Source organism: Gorilla gorilla, chromosome 10 (assembly GCF_029281585.2).
Source record: "Gorilla gorilla gorilla isolate KB3781 chromosome 10, NHGRI_mGorGor1-v2.1_pri, whole genome shotgun sequence".
NCBI classification, from domain to species: Eukaryota; Metazoa; Chordata; class Mammalia; order Primates; family Hominidae; genus Gorilla; species Gorilla gorilla.
Window position 1 is genome coordinate 114,058,224 of NC_073234.2, and position 20,650 is coordinate 114,078,873.

At 42.0% G+C, this 20,650-nt stretch overlaps 2 protein-coding genes across 7 annotated transcripts in view; one reads left to right on the top strand and one right to left on the bottom strand.

The window, feature by feature from the left end:
- IKBIP (IKBKB interacting protein) overlaps positions 1–11,045 on the bottom strand; it is a 31,283-nt gene extending 20,238 nt beyond the window's left edge. For both annotated transcript variants that reach the window (XM_004053726.4, XM_019038363.3), the window contains exons 1-2: positions 10,867–11,045; positions 642–759 (exon numbers count right to left, since the gene is read on the bottom strand). In XM_004053726.4, coding sequence (XP_004053774.2) covers positions 642–759; positions 10,867–11,045 — 297 coding nt within the window. The remainder of the gene's footprint in view (positions 1–641; positions 760–10,866) is intronic.
- Positions 11,046–11,419: 374 nt separating this feature from the next.
- APAF1 (apoptotic peptidase activating factor 1) overlaps positions 11,420–20,650 on the top strand; it is an 89,601-nt gene continuing 80,370 nt past the window's right edge. For 2 of the 5 annotated variants that reach the window (XM_055358882.2, XM_063694227.1), the window contains exons 1-4: positions 11,515–12,039; positions 14,671–14,849; positions 14,978–15,167; positions 15,838–16,035. In XM_055358882.2, coding sequence (XP_055214857.1) covers positions 14,712–14,849; positions 14,978–15,167; positions 15,838–16,035 — 526 coding nt within the window. In that variant the 5' untranslated portion in view covers positions 11,515–12,039; positions 14,671–14,711. Of the gene's footprint in view, positions 12,180–14,670; positions 14,850–14,977; positions 15,168–15,837; positions 16,036–20,650 lie in introns of all 5 variants that reach the window. The other 3 variants (XM_019038859.3, XR_008670562.2, XM_019038860.4) reach the window with 3 other exon arrangements.

Sequence of the window (20,650 nt, forward strand, 5' to 3'; positions counted from 1 at the left end):
TACAAGCGTGTGCACCACGCCCAGCTAATTTTTGTATTTTTAATAGAGATGGGGTTTCACCATGTTGGCCAGGCTGGTCTCCTAACTCCTGACCTCAAGTGATTTGCCTGGCTCAGCCTCCCACAGTGCTGGGATTAAAGGCATGAGCCACTACTCCCAGCCTAGGCTAGCCATTCTTAAATGCATGTACATATATCCTTAAAAAGCAAAAAGTAAGGGAAAAAATGGATAGATCTTTTCCCAATAAGTGCTATTCATATTCTAATTTTATGTCCAAAGATCAACCATATTTTCAGATGAGATCGAGCGCGTTCAGGGTGGTATGGCTGTAGACATGATCAACCATATTTTCAATGCTCTAGATACCTGACACTTAAGTAGAAAATTAACATCATGCTAATATGAACAAATTGGTCTTTTTCAATACTAGAAATTATCATATTAAAAAATCCTTGCCCCTCAAAATGCAATCTGAGTCAAAATGGCTCAGAGGGAGAATGTCAAGAGGTAGGAAGATCAGTGAGAGTTAAAATAGTAATGGTCTAAAAGGCAGGAAGAAAGAAGTTCTGAGCTGGGATAGAGAAATGATAGTGGGGTAGTAAAATGGGAAAACCGTCCCAGATAAGCCAATTAATGATTACCTTTTCTGAAATTAAACTGATTTTACTTTGAAGTTGTTGGAATTCATTGGTTTCTAGTTTCAGTAACTGGTATTGGTTTTCCACCTTTGCAAATTTTTCTGACTGCTGAAATACAAACCTGGAAAAGAAAAGAAAAAATCACTATTCTCCAATTCACATCCATTTAAATCCAAATTTCAAAGGAGAATTATACCCAATTCTGTTAAGAACAACATAAATTCTGGTATGGGTAGCTGTAGGTTTTTTTTTTTTTTTTTTTCCACACAGGGTCTCACTCTGTCACCCAGGCTGGAATGCAGTGTCACAATCATAGCTCACTGCAGCCTTGAACTCCTGGGCTCAAGTGATCCTCTTACTTCAACCTCCCAAATAGCTAGGACTGTCCATCTCGCTATGTTGCCCAAAGTGGTCTTTAGCCTTTTTTTTTTTTTTTGAGATGGAGTCTCACTCTGTCGCCCAGGCTGGAGTGCAGTGGCGTGATCTAGGCTCACTGCAAGCTCCGCCTCCTGGGTTCACGCTATTCTCCTGCCTCAGCTTCCCAAGTAGCTACAACTACAGGTGTCTGCCACCACGCCTGGCTAATTTTTTGTATTTTTAGTAAAGACGGGGTTTCACTGTGTTAGCCAGGATGCTCTCGATCTCCTGACCTTGTGATCCACCTGCCTTGGCCTCCCAAAGTGCTGGGATTACAGGCATGAGCCACCACGCCTGGTATTTTTTTTTTTTTTTAGATGGAGTTTCGCTCTTGTTGCCCAGGCTGGAGTGCAATGGCACGATCTCGGTTCACTGCAACCTTTGCCTCCTGGGTTCAAGCGATTCTCCTCCTCAGCCTCCCAAGTAGCTGGGATTAAAGGCACCTGCCACCACGCCCCACCAATTTTTTTATATTTTTAGTACAGATGGGGTTTCACCATGTTGGCCAGGCTAGTTTCGAACTCCTGACCAGTGATCTGCCCGCCTTGGCCTCCCAAAGTGCTAGGATTACAGGCGTGAGCCACTGTGCCCAGCCCCAAGGTGGTCTTGAATTCCTGGCCTCAAGTGATCCTCCCTTCAGCCTCCCAAAGCGCTGGGATTACAAGTGTGGGCCAACATGCCCAGCCTAGATGCAGCTTTTATCAGTTTCTTTTGACAGATTTTCATGTGGTAGGTACTGGTTTAACTCATGCAAAGATGAGTAAAGCACTGCCCTTGTTCACAATTCACAGCCCACCAAATAAGATGGTGTGATATCTGTAATAGAGGCATGCACAAGAAATATTTTAGAGGAGGACAAAGTGAAAAATTTAGAACAAGATCTTTGATCTCTACTGTTTTTCACAAGGCCATGATTGGGTAATATCTAGAAAATAGGTGTTTTTATGCTGAAATGTAGGAGAAACAAGAGTCGTCTATAAAAAAGTATTTTAAAACTGAAATGTAGAAGAGTAGACTGATAAAAAGCAGTGGAGTAGAAGAGAGAAGTGATAGTAATTAGAAGTTGCAAAATAGCAGGAGGTGTGAAAAGAGGTATGAAAATAGAAAAAAGCCATTGCCAAAGTGACAATAGATCACAATCAGTGCAAAGTGTATAAACTGCACAATTGGTTATACTCAGTGATGTGACTCATATAGGTGTACTTGAGATGTCACTCTAAAATTGGAGTTTATTCTTCATTATGGGTGGAAGCCTAAAAAGCTATCTCAATCTTCAAAACAACAAATCAACATCTGTTTATACAGGATTTGAAATGAGCAAGCACAAAAGAATTGTCTTGGATCCAATACCATTTTGTCTACTTTAACTCAATTCTTCAGGCTCAGAAAAAAACAGTTGAAATTCTTTGCATATTGAGTCATCAAAACGCAATGGAGCAGAACCATAAGTATCTGCCTAAACACAGTCCTGAGACAAGTGGTTCAAAAGCTTTGCTACATATTGTAATCACCTGGCAGCTTTAACAAATCTGATGCCTGGGTCTCACGAAGATTCTGATTTGATTGGCTTGGGATGTGGCTTGGATGTTGGAAACTCAACAGCTTCTCAGGTAATCTAAGTGCACAGCCAAACTTAGAACCATACTGACTGACCATGTTTTGTGAAATTCATTTCCACTGAAAGGCAATCATTTAAAGATCCCAAGGATTAATGGAGAGGTGAAAGACTTTTCTGAGTAAATGCAGTTATCTGAACTTTGTGCATCCTTGCAAAAGTGGTAATGCTTTGAATTCATAAATGGCATCATTAGGCTAACCGTAGCTACAAAACTGTCCAAAGCTAAATTAGACAAATGTTTACAATACTGGAGGAAATAAATTTCTTTTGATGATGCTGGCTAATTTCTATTATACTAGGGATCCCAGGTTACATTATTAGCACAGATTGACTTTTCTCCTGTGTTTAAATTAATAGGAACCTTTAAAGCTTCTGGTTATTAGAAAACACTATTATCCTAATTCTCTGAGATGGAAGGGTGAACATAATTCTTTTTTCATTGGCTGTTTCATCTCTGGCTTTTAGGAGTTTTTTTTTTCCCCCCAGAGTATTGGATATCTGAGACCAGCAGATAGAGACCCTATTAAGAAAGAGACCACCCTAAAGAAATAAGAGTTGCCCTCCTCACACCTTCCTGTCCCTCCCTGCCAGGGGGAAAAAAAAAAAGTAAAAGAAGAAATACAGTTAATTTCAGGGACTAGTTTTATTATCCAATACTCCACCATAGATCTATACTATAGATTAGCGAGTTTATTCAGAATGAAATCATTATTATAAGAGACTTTTGTATGAAGGTTGATTCATTACAAAAAATACATTAATGAACTTTCTCAGAACTTCTTTTCAAATTCAAGCTTTAAACAAAACCTGTGTCATGTTAGTGGAAATATCATCTCTGATAATTAGTAGTTTTTTTTGATGATTAGCCTCTTACTAAAATAAAAAAAAATTCATCCTTGCTACATGTGAATGGTGCATATAAGAAAAAAGTACAAAGCTGACTTAGCACTAGTGATGAAAAAAATGAAGTGATATGTGCTGTGCTGCGTTAAAATATATTTTATTTTTCCCTTATTTGTGCCAGACACTATTCTAAGTACTTGATAAATATTAATTCATTTAACATTAAAGAAGATGATTGATTTTTCTTTCTTTTTGTTTTTTTTTGAGATGGAGGCTCACTCTGTCCCCAGGCTGGAGTGCAGTGGCACGATTTTGGCTCACTGCAACCTCTGCCTCCCGAGTTCAAGTGATTCTCTTGCCTCAGCCTCCCGAGTAGCTGGGACTACAGGCATGTGCCAACACACCCAGCTAATTTTTGTATTTTTAGTAGAGATGGGGTTTCACCCTGTTGGCCAGAATGGTCTTGATCTCTTGACCTCGTGTTCCGCCTGCCTCAGCCTCCCAAAGTGTTGGGATTACAGGCGTGAGCCACCGTGCCCAGCTTTTTTCTTTCTTTCTTTTTTTTGAGACAGGGTCTCGCTCTGCTGCCTAGGCTGGAGTGCAGTGGCATGATCTTGGCTAACTGCAACCTCCACCTCCCAGGTTCAAGTGATTACAGGCGTGAGCCACCACACCCAGCCTAGATGACTGATTTTCTAGAAGTCAAGAAAATATGCTGAGAAAGCTGCTTCAGATCTGAAAAACTAAGCTTTCAAACTGGCATCCATGTTAGGGTGTAAGGTCCTTTATTTCCTTTTTATGAGTCAGGGGCATATTCTAGTAAGAGCAGTTCCCAGCCTTCCCATTTAGATGAGGGTGAAAAACAAGCAATTAGGGTCTGCTAAAGGGTATACCTTCAAGTAGAAGGAAGAAAAGAACTGTAAGTAATTCTGGACTGGGGGATTTCTATTTCTAGGATCTTGGCCTTTTGTTGGGGATTAATATCGAATGGAGGCAACGAATCATACTGATTAGGTGGGTGACTGGACTGCCTTAGCTCTGCCATTTACTAAGCTGTATAACCACTTTGGGCAAGTTAAATAACTTTGACGTTTCCTCATCTGTGAAGTGGGGATAATACCTTATTTTAATCTTATTTTTTAAAGACAAGATCTCACTCTATTTCCCAGGCTGGAGTGCAGTGGTGTGATCATGGCTCACTGTAGCCTCCCAGGCCCAATCCATCCTACCCCCTCAGCCTCCTGAGTAGCTGGGAACACAGGCGTGTGCCATAATGCCTGGCTAATTTTTTATAGAGATGGGGGTCTTCCTATGTTGCCTAGTCTTGTCTTGAACTCCTGGGCTCAAGTGATCCTCCTGCCTTGGCCTCCCAAACTGTTGGGATTATAGGTGTGAGCCAGAGCACCCAGCCAATACTTTATAGGGTTGTAGTTTGTTTTTCGGCAAGGTCTCATTCTGTTACCCAGGCTGGAGTACAGTAGCCTGATCATAGCTTACTGCAGCCTTGAACTCCTGGGCTCAAGTTATTCTCCCACCTCAGCCTCTCAAGTAGCTAGGACCACAGGTACATTACCACCACTGGCTAATTAAAAAAAAAAATTCTGTAGAGAGGAGATCTGGCTATTTTGTTTGTCTGTTTTTTGAGGCAGCTGAAGAGGAAGAGGTCTACAGTGACACAATCATAGTTCACTGCAGGTCAAACTCCCTGGGCTCAGGCGATCCTCTCGCCTTGGCCTCCTGAAGTGCTGGGATTATAAGTGTGAGCCACCATGCCTGGCCGAGTTATTGTAGACATTAGTTATTGCTATTTATAAAAGCTCCGGGAACAATAGAGCCATAGCACATCAGCTATTTCCTTTAAGTACTGTGGCCCCTTTTTTTTCTCTTTTTGGAGATGGAGTCTCACTCCGTTGCCCAGGCTGAAGTGCAGTGGTGTGATCTCGGCTCACTGCAACTTCCGCCTCCTGGGTTCAAGTGATTCTTCTGCCTCAGCCTCCCAGCTAGCTGGGATTACAGGTGCCCGCCAACAAGACCAGCTATCTTTCTTTTGGACTACTTTGTGCAGCTACTCTTCCATCCTTCCTACATGCCTATGATTGCATAAGGGAAGCAGGGTTCCCGACCACTTGCACTTGATAGAAGCCCCAGGCCTGTCCCCCTTTGAACACTAAGTATAAACTGGGTTGTGTTTATGGCAAATGAAGGATGGAACAGATGGATTAGACCACTTATAAATCACTAAATAAAAATAACTCTTGTTTTTGGGCCTCTTCTCACTATCATATCATATGGTCTTGTGGGAGAGTGAGATACAGGAGAAAGGGACCCAGGCTACTTTTAGCGTAGGCCTTACAAAAAGAATCTTCCTGACTCCTTCATGAGCCATTGCAGTCTATAGAGACCTCATACAGATCGATCTAGGGTCTGTGATAATGAATGGTTTACATTTTCCTACAGTGCATGGTGGTAATTAATGGTGTGTGTTGCCTCTGAATAGCTCCTTTAGGAACGTTAAATGGTGGCAGACAGCTGACTGAGGACTTACAAATTCAGATTTCCTCTGGCTCTATTTCAGCTTAATAATGAAAAAGAGGCAAATAACCAAAGGAAGCTGTTATGGACCTTCTGCAAGGAAAGAAGTTCCAGGGCCACTATTAGGGTCAGTACCCATTTAGCCCTATGTTTCATACCATCTATAGCCTCAGTTTTAGCACAATACCTAGTTTTCAAGAAAACCTTGACCATATTCCATTTTTATGAAGCAGGACATTTAAATTATACCCTTGTCTTTTAGATAAAACTCTACTAACACAAAGAAAAAAGCTGGAAATGGAGTTAGCCAAGGTTTTACAGTATGATTTATAGAGAAAATTATATTGGATAATTAAAAACCAGAGTTATACAACTTGCTTAAAGAGCGTTTGACTTTTTGTACATAATTAGAACAGATACTATAAAAAACTTTTATAAAGGCAATTTAGGCCGGGCGCGGTGGCTCACGCCTGTAATCCCAGCACTTTGGGAGGCTGAGGTGGACAGATCACCTGAGGTTGGGAGTTTGAGACCAGCTTGACCAGTGGAGAAACCCTGTCTCTACTAAAAATACAAAATTAGCTGGGCATGGTGGCGCACACCTGTAATCCCAGCTACTCGGGAGGCTGAGGCAGGAGAATCGCTTGAACCTGGGAGGTGGAGGTTGCGGTGAGCTGAGATTGCGCCACTGCACTCCAGCCTGGGCAACAAGAGCAAAACTCCATCTCTCAAAACAAAACAAAAAAGCAATTAAAAAATCTATTGAAATTTCCATAAGAAACAAAATTTTCACAATGGAATTTCCAGCTGATTAAGTTTCTATGTAATTAAATAAGCATGAGTGACAGGTTTTGTGTCTTGTTTAGTAATTTAACAACTTTTTAACTTTCTGAAAGTAGAATCACCTCAATTCTCTTACCTGAAAAATTTCTATAAGAGTTTAGAAAAGAGGTATGCAAACTGACACTCAAGCCATATGGGTTTGGGCAACTTATCTCCAGTGTTTATTGTCAAGATGACATAGGATATATCAGGCCTTTTTTTTTTTTTTTGCAGGGTCTCACTTTGTCACCCAGGCTGAGTGCAGTGGTGCAATCAAAGCTCACTGAAACCTCAAATTCCGGGGCTCAAGCAATCCTCCAACCTCAACCCCCCAAGTAGCTGGGACTACAGGCATGTGCCACCATGCCTGGCTAATTTTTTGTATTTTTTGTAGAGACAGGGTTTTACCATGTTGCCCAGGCTGGTCTTGAACTCCTGAGCTCAAGAGATCTGCCCACCTCGGCCTCCCAAAGTGCTGGGATTACAGGTGGGAGCCACCACACCTGGCCTATCAGGCCTTATTTAGCAGAGAGAAGATATTAAAGCAACACACTTTTAAGTTTCTTATGTATTATTTCTCTTTTCTTTCCACATAGGAAATGGTCTGAAGACAATGATATAGTGTGATTCCTTGAAATCCTTCTTGGGCAGTGGAAGGGTTCAGATTTTTTCCCTCCAACTTAATCAGATGAAGAGTGAGAGTAAGCAGTATTTAAGAGTACACAGACAGGCACACATATGCACTTGTATTTTAACCACCAGGGCCGTGTCAGTATGGAAAGCATTTAATAAAGATTTGATAGACCGACTTTTAGATGCTGAATTACGTGTTTTAGTGGTAAAGATCTCAAAGGCTTTGTCAAAATTCTAGTGAGCTTTTAAGTATTTTAAGATGCCAAATACTTGCTTTTTATCTGGAAAATGTTTACAAATGTCTTATGGGGATATATTTTTATTTCAAAATTTACTATGAATAAATATTTTGTGATAAACAGCAACCAAAGTACATTTGCTTCAATTTTTGCAGCAAAAGATTTCACAAGAGCAACTAAGAGGCAACTATTTAAATAATAATTATAGAATCTGCCCATAAAAAATACATATAATACATACATTTTAGAGAGACAGGGTCTTGCTCTGTCTCTCAGGCTGGAGCACAGTGGTATAATCATGGGTTACTGCAGCCTTGACTTCCCAGACTCAAGCTATCTTCTCACCTCAGCCTCCCAAGTACCTGGGACTACAGGCGAATGCCACCACACTTGGCTAATATTTAAAAATTTTTCATAGACACGGTCTCACTATGTTTCCCAGGCTGGTTTCAAACTCCTGGCCTCAAGCAATTCTCTCGCCTCAGTTTCCCAAAGTGTTGGGATTATAGGCATGAACCACTGCGTCTGGCCCCCAAAATTATTTTTGATATAGCATTGTGTTATCATTTTGCAAACATAGTTCAAATTAAATCTTCCTAATGAATGTAATACATTCATTACAATGTAATACAGGAATCACTAACAGCAAATTCCTGATGTGAGGGAAATTTTATTCCCATAAAGTTTAGTTTTCTATTAAAGCTTATCCCAGGATAGTAACTAACTTTCCCAAAACACAAAAGGTTACTTATTTATTTAGGCGAAGTCTCGCTCTGTTATCCAGGCTGGAGTGCAGTAGCAGATCTTGGCTCACTGCAACCTCCACCTCCCAGGTTCAAGTGATTCTCCTGCCTCAACCTCTGAGTAGCTGGGATTACACCAGGCCTAGCTAATTTTTGTATTTTTGGTAGAGATAGGGTTTCACCATGTTGGACAGGCTGGTCTCAAATTCCTGACCTCAAGTGATTCGCCTGCCTCGGCCTCCCAAAGTGCTAGGATTACAGGCGCAAGCCACTGCACCTGGCCCAAAAAGGTTTTTTTTAAAAATTTACTTAAAGAAGGTCAAGCATTTTAAGGCATAAGAGCCGCTTATTTAAAACAGTAAATTCAGTACATTTATTCCTTTCAGATCAAAATTAACATATTCCGTATTAGTAAAATAAATAATGCTATCTGCTTTTTTTTTTTTTTTTTTTTTTTTTTTTGAGAAGGAGTTTCGCTCCATCTTGCAGGCTGGAGTGCAGTGGCACGATTTCGGCTCACTGCAACCTCCGCCTCTTGGGTTCAAGTGATTCTCCTGCCTCAGCCTCCTGAGTAGCTGGGATTACAGAAGCATGCCACCATGCCCGGCTTTTTTGTATTTTTAGTAGACGTGGGGTTTTGCTATGTTGGCCAGGCTGGTCTCAAACTCCTGACCTCAGGTGATCCACCCACCTTGGCCTCCCAAAGTGCTGGGAGTACAGGCATGAGCCACTGCCAGCAGGCTGACAATTCTATTGTTTTTGAAGAGGGCGTTTAATCACTTTATTGTGACAAAATTTTGTTTGTTTGTTTTTTGAGATGGAGTCTCGCTCTGTTGCCCAGGCTGGAGTGCAATGGCACGATCCCAGCTCACTGCAACCTCCACCTCCCCAGTTTGAGGGATTCTCCTGCCTCAGCCTCCTGAATAGCTGGGATTGCAGGTTTGTGCCACCAAGCCTGGCTAATTTTTGTATTTTTTGTAGAGACAGGGTTTCACCATGTTGGCCAGGCTGGTCTTGAACTCCTGACCTCGTGATCTGCCCACCTCGGCCTCCCAAAGTGCTGGGATTACAGGTGTGAGCCACTGCGCCCAGCCGCAACAAATCTTTTAACTCTGAAAAATACACTATTTGGGATGAGTCACCAGTTAAGTGTAATTCCATATGTAATAGCATAAAAAATGTCTAGATGTCCAGGGTCTCTCCTAAAATTCTATCACTCTGGAAGATTAACAACAGTCTTACTAAATAACTTTACACATGAATGAAAAATGGAGAAAAATTCTATTAAGATGCCAATCTTATTAAAATGAAATGGGCTATTCCCTCCTCCCCCCAGAAAAAAAAAAAGACTGGGAAAATAAAACTCACAAGTTGGTTTTTTTCTTTTTTCTTTTTTTACGAGTTGGTTTTAAGGTTATTTCTAATATTCATTTTTCCTAATGACACCAATATGTCGCCATTTACCTGATTTTAAAACTGCAACTGGTTAGTTTTAAGTGAACACAAGTACTATGTTTTTGTAGCTTTACCATATTCAATCTGTAACTTACTTAATAAAAGACCTTAAATTCATAATGCATGCACGGTGATCAAAATATGAGCACTCCTCCAAGCTCTGCTACTATAACGTTTGCTCCTTTGGGATCATAATGATATGTTTTTTTTTTTTTTTTTTCCTTTTCTTTTTTTTTTGAGACGGAGTCTCGCTCGGTCGCCCAGGCTGGAGTGCAGTGGTGAGATCTTGGCTCATAGCAACCTCCGCCTCCCGGGTTCAAGCGATTCTCCTGCCTCAGCCTCCGGAGGAACTGGGACTACAGGCGCCCGCCACCACGCCCGGCTGATTATTTGTATTTTTGGTAGAGATGGGGTTTCACCATGTTGGCCAGGCTAGTCTCGAACTCCTGACCTCAAGTGATCCACCTGCCTCGGTCTCCCAACATAATGATCTGTTTTAAGGTTGCAAGTATTTCCATTAGGTATTTATGGGGTGAGTAGGGTGGGGCAGATGTGTCCCGGAATGGGGCACAGCGGACAGGAAGTAACGGTTTATAACAACGTGAACGCTTCTGACGTGTAGCGGGAGCTTCAGAAAGCGTGGCCGAATCTGCAGCTCTTAACAAATGGCTCGTTCCCAAACCTTAGCCTCAACTCCCTCTGAGCGATAGAGGCATGCTACCAGCACGGGGGAAAATGAGATACAAGAAACGCCCGAAAGGGAAAAACAAGGCTGGGCTGTTTCCTTCCTTTGGGGTCAAGACAGAGGCACAGAAGGCCCAGGTCTGGGAGGTTGGATCACCTCCGGCGGGATGTTGAGCCGGGTGGGAGCCCAAACAGCAGGGGGCCCACAGGAGGCCGGCCCAGGCAGCCTCGCGTCCACTTACCAGGCCAGGCCCAGGCACGTCCCCAGCGACAGCAGGCTCAGGCACGTTCGGGGGTCTGCCCAGCCCCCGCCTCCGCTGCCCCGGGCCACGGGGGTCTTCCCGCCCTCGCTCCGCTTCCCGGGCTCCGCAGCAGGGGCTCCCTTGGGCCCCGACTTCTTCCGGCTCTTCACCTCAGACATGTCTGGAGACCCTAGGACGACAAGCCCAGGGCAGCTTCTTCACCAGGGGGAGCAGGACGTGGCCGCCTTGGCGTTCGTGGGAACCCTGGGCGGTGACCGCGCCCCCTCACAGACTTGGCACCGCCCAGAGCCCAGCCCCTTCCCTCTCCCCGCCATCCTCGTTGCTTCACTGAGTCTTTCAGTTGCCAGCTCCATAGTTCCCCTAGGAGAAGTGGGCGGCGACCTCACCTCACAGCGCCTTCCACTGCGATATTGCTCCAAATCCGAGGAAATTCAAACTCCCGGGCGCGCGCAGGCCGACGGGACCCGAGGAGGAGGGGCAGGACGAAGGGGTCGCGCGCGCCACGTCGGGCGCGCCGCCGCTGCCCGAGTCCGGCATTGGTGGGAACGCGGCGCGTCCCTGAGGCTTAGCCACGCCCCGTCCGCGGGGTAGGCGGGCACTTCTACGGGCGCGGGCACGAGCCGTGGCTGGAGTGCGCGGCGGCAGCGGTGGCCGCCCCTTGGGGCTTGGGGTGTGTTTATTTGCATAAGCGGGCGCGCGCCGTCCGGGCTGGGTGGATCCGGCGGCATTTGACTGCTCCGCTGTCCAGAGGCGGAGAAGAAGAGGTAGCGAGTGGACGTGACTGCTCTATCCCGGGCAAAAGGGATAGAACCAGAGGTGGGGAGTCTGGGCAGTCGGCGACCCGCGAAGACTTGAGGTGCCGCAGCGGCATCCGGAGTAGCGCCGGGCTCCCTCCGGGGTGCAGCCGCCGTCGGGGGAAGGGCGCCACAGGCCGGGAAGACCTCCTCCCTTTGTGTCCAGGAGTGGGGTCCACCGGAGGGCGGCCCGTGGGCCGGGCCTCACCGCGGCGCTCCGGGACTGTGGGGTCAGGCTGCATTGTGTGGACGCCCACCTCGCCAACCTTCGGAGGTCCCTGGGGGTCTTCGTGCGCCCCGGGGCTGCAGAGATCCAGGGGAGGCGCCTCTGAGGCCCGGACCTGCCCCGGGGCGAAGGGTATGTGACGAGACAGAGCCCTGCACCCCTAATTCCCGGTGGAAAACTCCTGTTGCCGTTTCCCTCCACCGGCCTGGAGTCCCCCAGTCTTGTCCCGGCAGTGCCGCCCTTCCCAGTAAGACCTAGGCGCAAAGGTTTGGGTAAGTTGACCTCCTCGCTTTTCTCCCCGAGCCAGGTTGTTTGGAGGCTCGGTAGCTGATTTCAGGGACTGAGAATTTGAGGACATGGAATATTTGATAACCATCCTGCTCGTGTACCAGGAAGAGAAATTCTGTAATGAGGAAGTAGTAAACTTGGGGTTTTCGTGGATAAACGTGCGCTGTTTTCTGTTTTACGTCCATGAAGAGTTTTGGCTTTCCATTTTGTTGTGGGTTACAAAAGGTTTTGAGACTTAGTTCCGATAAGTTGTGCAGTTTTAAAACGTATTTAAGATTTGCATATTTTAGTTTAACAGGACTAGGTGAAATTGGAAATTAGTTTCAGAAAACCAGAGTGTCTTATTTGCTTAGCTGTTGGACATCACCTAAAAAATTCATTCATTCTTGTTTTTTCACATCGAATTTCATTACTATAAATTGAGGAACATTTTATGTTTAAGAGGACAAAAACGTTATTAACATTTTAAAAAATGAGAGTTTTGATTCCAATCAATAACTTTTTATCAGTTTTGTGCCCCTACTGGGCATTTTGTAAGCCTTGACAAGCATAGGCAAATGCCCTACGTCCGTCCCTATTTTTCCAAGTGCTACATTTGGTGACTTCAAAAACAGTCATTGAAGCTTGATAATTATTGCCCCCTTCTGTGAGCTCCAAGTTAACTTGTGCTCTGTTTTTGCACTTCGGGCATTCACATTCCCACTCTCTCTCTCTTTTTCTTCTTTGACTAGACTGTGAATTATTTCAGGCAAATGACTCAATCTTTTCTGTAGTCTTGGTGTCTGACATATAGGGAGGGGCACAAATGTGTATTGAATGAATGAATTGATAAACCCGTTTAGACTCTTTCACTCTATACATTGTGTAAAGTTCTGTTAATGTTTTGAAAACTTGCAGAGATTGTGAACTGGGTTTTATGCCCGTGGGAAAATTTGCATTATATTTGAAATAAAGTTGCTAGAAACGTCAAGTATTTTACTATAAAGGCTGTTATTCTTTCCTCATGTCCTCCTGGTCTGAGAAATCACATCAGAAAGTGTTTCCTGTTGCTTTGTGGGAAATGTGTTTAGCAAGGAGGACCTAGAGCTGACATCCTCCTTGAATGAGAACTAATACTCAATAGTAACAATGCTCTATTCACTCTTATGTTTGATAAGGAAAACAAGAAGTCTCTTAATATTAGGACTTCAATGTAATCACTATTTTATACAATCTTAATTAAAAAAGGAAGTATTTTATTGTAAGAAATGATAATGTGTGTTAAAAAAAATTGACAGTAGAGGCCGGGCATGGTGGGGCTCACAAGTGTAATCCCAGCACTTTCGGAGGCTGTGGCGGGTGGATCACCTGAGGTCAGGAATTCAAGACCAGCCTGGTCAACATGGCAAAACCCCGTCTGTACTAAAAAAAAAAAAAAAAAAATAAGACAAGGTGGGGGAGAAATCCCAAATTTTGCTACTCAGAAGTAACTCAAACATTTTGATGAATAAACTTCTAAACGTCTATATATATTCATATGATACCAACACATTTTTTTGTTTTTTTTTGAGACAGAGTCTCAGTCTGTCGCCCAGGCTGGAGTGCAGTGGAGTGGTCTCGGCTCACTGCAACCTCTGCCGCCCTGGTTCAAGCAGTTCTCCTGCTTCAGCCTCCCGAGCAGCTGGGATTACAGGCACCTGCCACTGCATCTGGCTAATTTTGTATTTTTAGTAGAGACAGGGTTTCACCATCTTGGCCAGGCTGGTCTTGAATTCCTGACCTCGTGATCCACCCGCCTCGGCCTCCCAAAGTGCTGGGATTACAGGCATGAGCCACTGCGCCCGGCCCCCACGTTATGTGTTATATGTGGGATCATGTTTCTGGTTTGTTTTTTTTTTTTTTTCAGCAGCAGTATTATGAACATCTTTCCATGTCAATACATGGAGATATGTGTCATAATTTTGAATGGCTGCATAATATTCCATTTTATATACATACCCTAATTTTTAAAATCTATATTCAGAATGATGGACATTTAGGTTGCGTTCATCACTGAAACATCCTCCATTAATTCTCTTTTCTTTTTATTTTTTACTCTAGCCTCCCAGTGTGCTGGGATTATAGGCTTGAGCTACCACACCTGATTGGAAACTGATTAATTCTCCTTGTGGATATTTTTACATATGTGTTTGAATGTCTCCTTGAAGTAAATCCTTAGAAATGGGATTTCTGGGTTAGAGAGAAAGCTTATTTTAAACAATTCCATATCTTACTGCTTTCCAGAAAAATTGCATCCATTTTCTACTTTCCCCAATTAGTGCATAAGAATGGCCATTTTCTCATACCTTTCCAAGCACTGGGTTTTGTCCACTTAAAAATTTTTGCCAAGGAAAAAAAATCAGTTTTGTTCTTTTTATGTTTCTTGTTTATTAGTGAGACTATGTATCTTTTCATATGTTTATTGGCCTGACAAATATTTTGGTGTTTTGGCTGTAGCTCATGGTTGACAGCTCAGAGAGAGAAAGATCTGAGGGAAGATGGATGCAAAAGCTCGAAATTGTTTGCTTCAACATAGAGAAGCTCTGGAAAAGGACATCAAGACATCCTACATCATGGATCACATGATTAGTGATGGATTTTTAACAATATCAGAAGAGGAAAAAGTAAGAAATGAGGTAAAGCTCTCTGAAGCAGTCCACACTTCCTTAAAAATTTTTAGAATTTCAGAACTTGTACTGGTCTCCACTACTTTATGTTGCATACATATTCATTGTTGTATACTAAACTACTTAATTTTTTTTAGCCCACTCAACAGCAAAGAGCGGCTATGCTAATTAAAATGATACTTAAAAAAGATAATGATTCCTACGTATCATTCTACAATGCTCTACTACATGAAGGATATAAAGATCTTGCTGCCCTTCTCCATGATGGCATTCCTGTTGTCTCTTCTTCCAGTGGTAAAGATTCAGTTAGTGGAATAACTTCGTATGGTTTGTATCCATTATACCTTCTATCACTTTGCTATCAAAATTGCTTTGGGTTTGTCTCATTGTAGATGTAATCTTTTGAAGAGAGTGTGACCAGTTCACTGAAAACTGCATGTTAAAAAAATTGTAGTGATGTTTTCAATTTAAATATTTTTTATTTGCATCCATATTAACTCTCAACTTTTCTTCTTGCCCAGTGAACTGTACTGCTGAGATAATAATATGTCTAACCTAATTTTTAGAGACAATAAGACAATTTATAGGCCCTTGTTTATTTTCCAGTTCTATGTGTTTATAGAGTTTATAGGAAAAAATAAGAATCTTTAGAAATATATGTTCTTGAAAGGTATTCCATAAATGTTCTTCCTTTTACACTTGCCTTCCCAGTCTTCAGTATGAGAGGGAATGAAAAGTCAGGAAATAATTGGGTGAGTAAAGCAGATATAGATAGAAACTTCCATTTTCTTTAGTCATCTTGAAGGATGTATGTTTGTCTTTGCTCTCTGTGGTCTGAGAAATCAGAAAATTGAAGTTAATATGCTAGCCACATTTTCTTACTTCTCTTGGAAATTTTCAGGCTAAGCCTCAGCTTTGCTCTTTGTTTTTTATGGTATTACTTCAGTAATTGTTCCAAAGTTCTATTCATTCATGCTTGTTTTGTTTTGGATTTTAGTAAGGACAGTCCTGTGTGAAGGTGGAGTACCACAGAGGCCAGTTGTTTTTGTCACAAGGAAGAAGCTGGTGAATGCAATTCAGCAGAAGCTCTCCAAATTGAAAGGTGAACCAGGATGGGTCACCATACATGGAATGGCAGGCTGTGGGAAGTCTGTATTAGCTGCAGAAGCTGTTAGAGATCATTCCCTTTTAGAAGGTAAGTGTCTTAGTCCATTTCATAGTCTAGTAAGGTAGATAGACATGTAAAAATATTATGATATATCAATACGTGATAAATTGAATGGTGGAAACAAGTATAAGGTACAGAGTTAGAACAAAGGAAGGATATGTTAACTCTCTGAAGGGAGAGGATGGATAGGACAAGCTTCCTGAATGAGATGACATCTTAGCAGGAGTTTGGAGAAAGAATAAAAGTTTGCTAGGCAGTGAAGGTAGGGATGGGAGACTAGGGAAGGTGGGAAAGGTAGTGGGTGGTTACTGGGGTGGGGAAGGGCATACTGGGTTGAAGAGGGTTTAAGAAATGTTGGCAGGTATACCACTGACCTTAGCGATCCTGGTAGGTTCTCAGGGTATTCATCAGGAATAGTTGTATAGCTCCATCAGTTCTAGGCTTCCCCCATTCATCAGTGTGTTCTCATTCATCAGTGTGTTCTCTCTGTATGACACTTCTAGGGGAATTCAAAGACAGTTCCCAACTTCTAGTAGTTAATAATTTTTTTTTTAGTAGGCCAGGCACGGTGGCTCATGCTTGTAATCCCAGCTGAGGCGTGGATCACCTGAGGTCAGGAGTTCAAGACCAGCCTGGGCAACATGGTGAAATCCCGTCTCTACCAAAAATACAAAAAAAATCAGCTGGGTGTGGTGGTGAGCACCTGTAATCCCAGCTACTCGGGAGGCTGAGGCAGGAAAATCACTTGAACCTAGGAGGCGGAGGTTGCAGTGAGCCGAGATCGCACCACTGCACTCCAGCCTGGGCAACAAGAGCAAGACTCCATCTCAAAAAAAAAGTTTTTGTTTTTTTTTTTAATATGTATGTATAACATGATCTACGGTTAAGACAGTTTAGACAGAATGATTGGAATAAGTAGTAAGCCTCTAAGAGACTTAGAAATATGGAGGCTAGGGTACATCTATGTGTACACATGGCCTCAGTTTAATTTCATAGCCTTCGTAAGTGGTATAGACTATACTCTTGTCAGAAGTATGCCCAATTCCTAACCCTTGGTTTTTCCCCTCTATCATTACAGAGAAGTTTCCTGAGACTTAGCTCCTTTCAAGTCTCAGAGCCAAGGATTTTTTTAAACCCCTACTGCAAAGTTGATCACTAAGGATATTTCAGGATAAATTTGGCTTAAGTTCCTTTAGTGTGAAGGAATGAGTTTTCCTTTCAATATTATGAACTTTCTTTGTATATTTATAATATTCCAATTTATAGGTTTAAAAGAACACTCCCTCTCCCCATTTAAATTGCTCTACATTATTGTGATGAATTTTCAATTCTAGGGATTAAAATTGACTAACAATCTATGGAATTAAATATTCAGGAGTCATATTGTATAAATTGTTATCTTGGAACAGGTTTTAACTACTTTGTTTTGAGAAAATCCTAGAGATACTGGCAACTGTACATGTGAGCTTAATTCATATTCCTCATGTACTTTTGTGGGATCTCAAGTTCAGAGGATTGAGTTATTCATATTCCTTAGTTCGCGGCTTATTATAGTAGATCTGTACTAGGCTGAGCTTCTCACTGTATTTATTTCCATTTCAAAATTTTCTATTCTTATTTCCTTTCCCCTCTCCATGGACAATCCTAATGTATTTAATGTATGTTCTTTGTAAATGTCTGTGTAAAGTGTGTACTCTTGTAAAATATGTATGTTGTTGGTATGCAGGTATTTTAAATTTGCATAGATGTTATGGTATTATTCTGTTTTTTATCTCCCATGACACAATGTTTTTAAGATTTATCCTTGTTGCTATGTATACATGTTATTTGTTACACCTGATTGCCGCCAACCCATTTTACTGCTCATTACCCTAAGTAAATGGATATGTAGATTGTATCCAACTCTCTGCTGCTGCAGCAAAGCTGGGTTGAACTTCTATGTAAGAATTTCTTGGGTATTTGTAGCTAGGAGCAAAATTAGTAATTTTTTATTTATTTTTGTTTTTTTTTTAAAGAGACAGAGTGTCACCCTGTTGCCCAGGCTGAGTGCAGTGGCCATATCATAGCTCACTGCAGCCTCAAACTTTTAGGCTCAAGTGATCCTCCTACCTTAGCCTCCTGAGGAGCTGGGTCTACAGGCACACACCACCATGCCTGGCTAATTATTTATTTATGAAACAGGGTCTTGCTTTGTCACCCAGGCTGGAGTGCAGTGGCACAACCTTGGCTCTCTGCAACCTCTGCCTTCTGGGCTCAAGTGATCTTCCCACCTCAGCCTCCGGAGTAGCTGGGACCACAGGTGCATGCTAACACACCCAACTAATTTTTGTATTTTTTGTAGAATTGGGGTTTTGTCATGTTACCCAGGTTGGTCTTGAACTCCTGAGCTCAAACAATTCACCCACCTTGGCCTCCCAAAGTGCTGGAATTGCAGGTGTAAGCCACCATGCTTGGTGTGTTTTTAAACATTTTTTTGTAGAGACAGGTTTTTGCTATCTTGTCCAGGCTGGTCTCAAACTCCTGGGCTCAAGTGATGCTCCCGCCTTGGCCTCCCAAAGTGCTGGGGTTACAGATGTGAGCCACCATGTCCAGCCAAAATTACTAAATGATAGGATATACAAATATCAAATTTGATTCCCCTCCAGTCTGTACATTTCCCCCAGATGAGTATGGGGACTCCGATAATTTCGCTTGTGCAGTGACGGTTGGTATGATCCAGCTTTGTAATTTTTGCCAGGCAAACTTCTATAAAGTTGTATCTTTTACTTTGCATTTCTCTGGTAACTCAAGTTTGAACATTTCTTCATAAGTTTGTTGTTAGCCTTTTGGGTTTCTTTTTTTATGGATTTTGTTTATATTATTTGTCTATTTTCCATTGGGGTTTCCGATTTTTTTTTCTTTTTTCTTTTTAGGAGTTTCTTATATATTCTAGACATTACACTTTGTTGGTTTTAGACTTTTATTTTATTTTATTTTATTTTTTTTTGAGACGGAGTTTCTCTCTTGTTGCCCAGGCTGGAGTGCCATGGCGCGATCGTGGCTCACCACAATTTCTGCCTCCCAGGTTCAAGCGATTGTCCTGCCTCAGCCTCCTGAGTAGCTGGGATTACAGGCACCCACCACCACGCCTGGCTAATTTTTTATTTTTAATAGAGACGGGGTTTCTCCATGTTCCTCAGGCTGGTCTCGAACTCCCGACCTCAGGTGATCCCCCTGCCTCGCCTCCCAAAGTGCTGGGATTACAGGCGTGAGCCACTGTGCTCAGCTGGTTTTAGACTTTTAAATACCTTATTTTAATTTGCCATCTGATTAATTTTTTTCCTGGGTGTTCTCAGTAGATGAGAACTCTGATGTAGTCAAACTAATCAGTTTTTTTTTTTGTCTTCTAACTTGTGTTTCCTGAGTTTTGTTCAAGTAGTCCTATTACAGTCTTATTATTCATATTTAGTTCTTTATTCTCTGGAGTCTGCCTTTGTATGTCCACTAATTCAAGAATAGGTGCTTTCCCAAAGATAAATTTTAATCTCTGGAGTTCACTTCCATTCTCAAATACAGGAACATTGGATTTTTGACATTTAATTGTATTGCAAAACCTTTTCTTTTAAAAGTACAGATAATATAAGAGATATAAATTTGATTAAAATTGTGGTTCCTATGGAAATGTTTTCTTTGGGTGGTGATTGGCATAAATTAAAGAATATTAAGTTGTTAACTTTTAGCTGGGTGTGGTGGCTCGTGCCTGTAATCCCAGCACTTTGGGAGGCCGAGGTGGACAGATCATTTGAGGTCAGGAGTTTGAGACCAGCCTGGCCAACATGGTGAAACCCCGTCTCTACTAAAAATACAAAAATTTGCTGGGCGTGGTGGCGCATGCCTGTAATCCCAGCTACCCAGGTGGCTGAGGCATAAGAATCACTTGAACATGGGAGGCAGAGGTTGCAGTGAGCCAAGATTGCACCACTGCTCTCCATCCTCGGTGACAGAGTGAGATGCCGTCTCAAAAAAAAAAAAAAAAAAAAAAAAAATATATATATATATATATTATATATATATATATATTATATATATATAGTTTTTAACTATTTATGTCTATACAGTTTTAAGTAACCCAGTTGTCTTTTGAAATTTCAATGCTTTAATTTGTTCTTATTTGTAGGGAAATAGTAAAGAATTGACGTATCTTTAAATACGTTAGTGACATTTTACATTACTGTATTCGTATGTTGGTTTTTAATCATGGATGCTTTCTTCATAGGCTGTGTTCCTATTTGTTTCTTTCCTTTCCAAGATTTCTTTGTGTTATTAGATTATTAATTGCTACCAGGATAAGCCTCCTGTGAAAGTAGTGTGGAGTTTTCTCTGAATAAAGGCAACTTTTCTCTGAATTAGTTTCTCTGAGTGAATTGTAAATACAGCCTCCTCATGCAAAGCTAAATTGCTCCCTCTTGTGCCCGTAGTCAAGATGTTTAGATTCTTTCTGAAATGTGGAATTAATGGTTCAGTTTTTAACTAAATGTTATATTGTGATGGTTAGAGATTTACATATCAGATGGTCATTTGGTCTGTTTGCCTTTTTAAAGCTGGTAGTGTTTTCTCTTTTCTTGCTTGTATTTAAATGCCCTAAATTTTTAGTTATAAATTT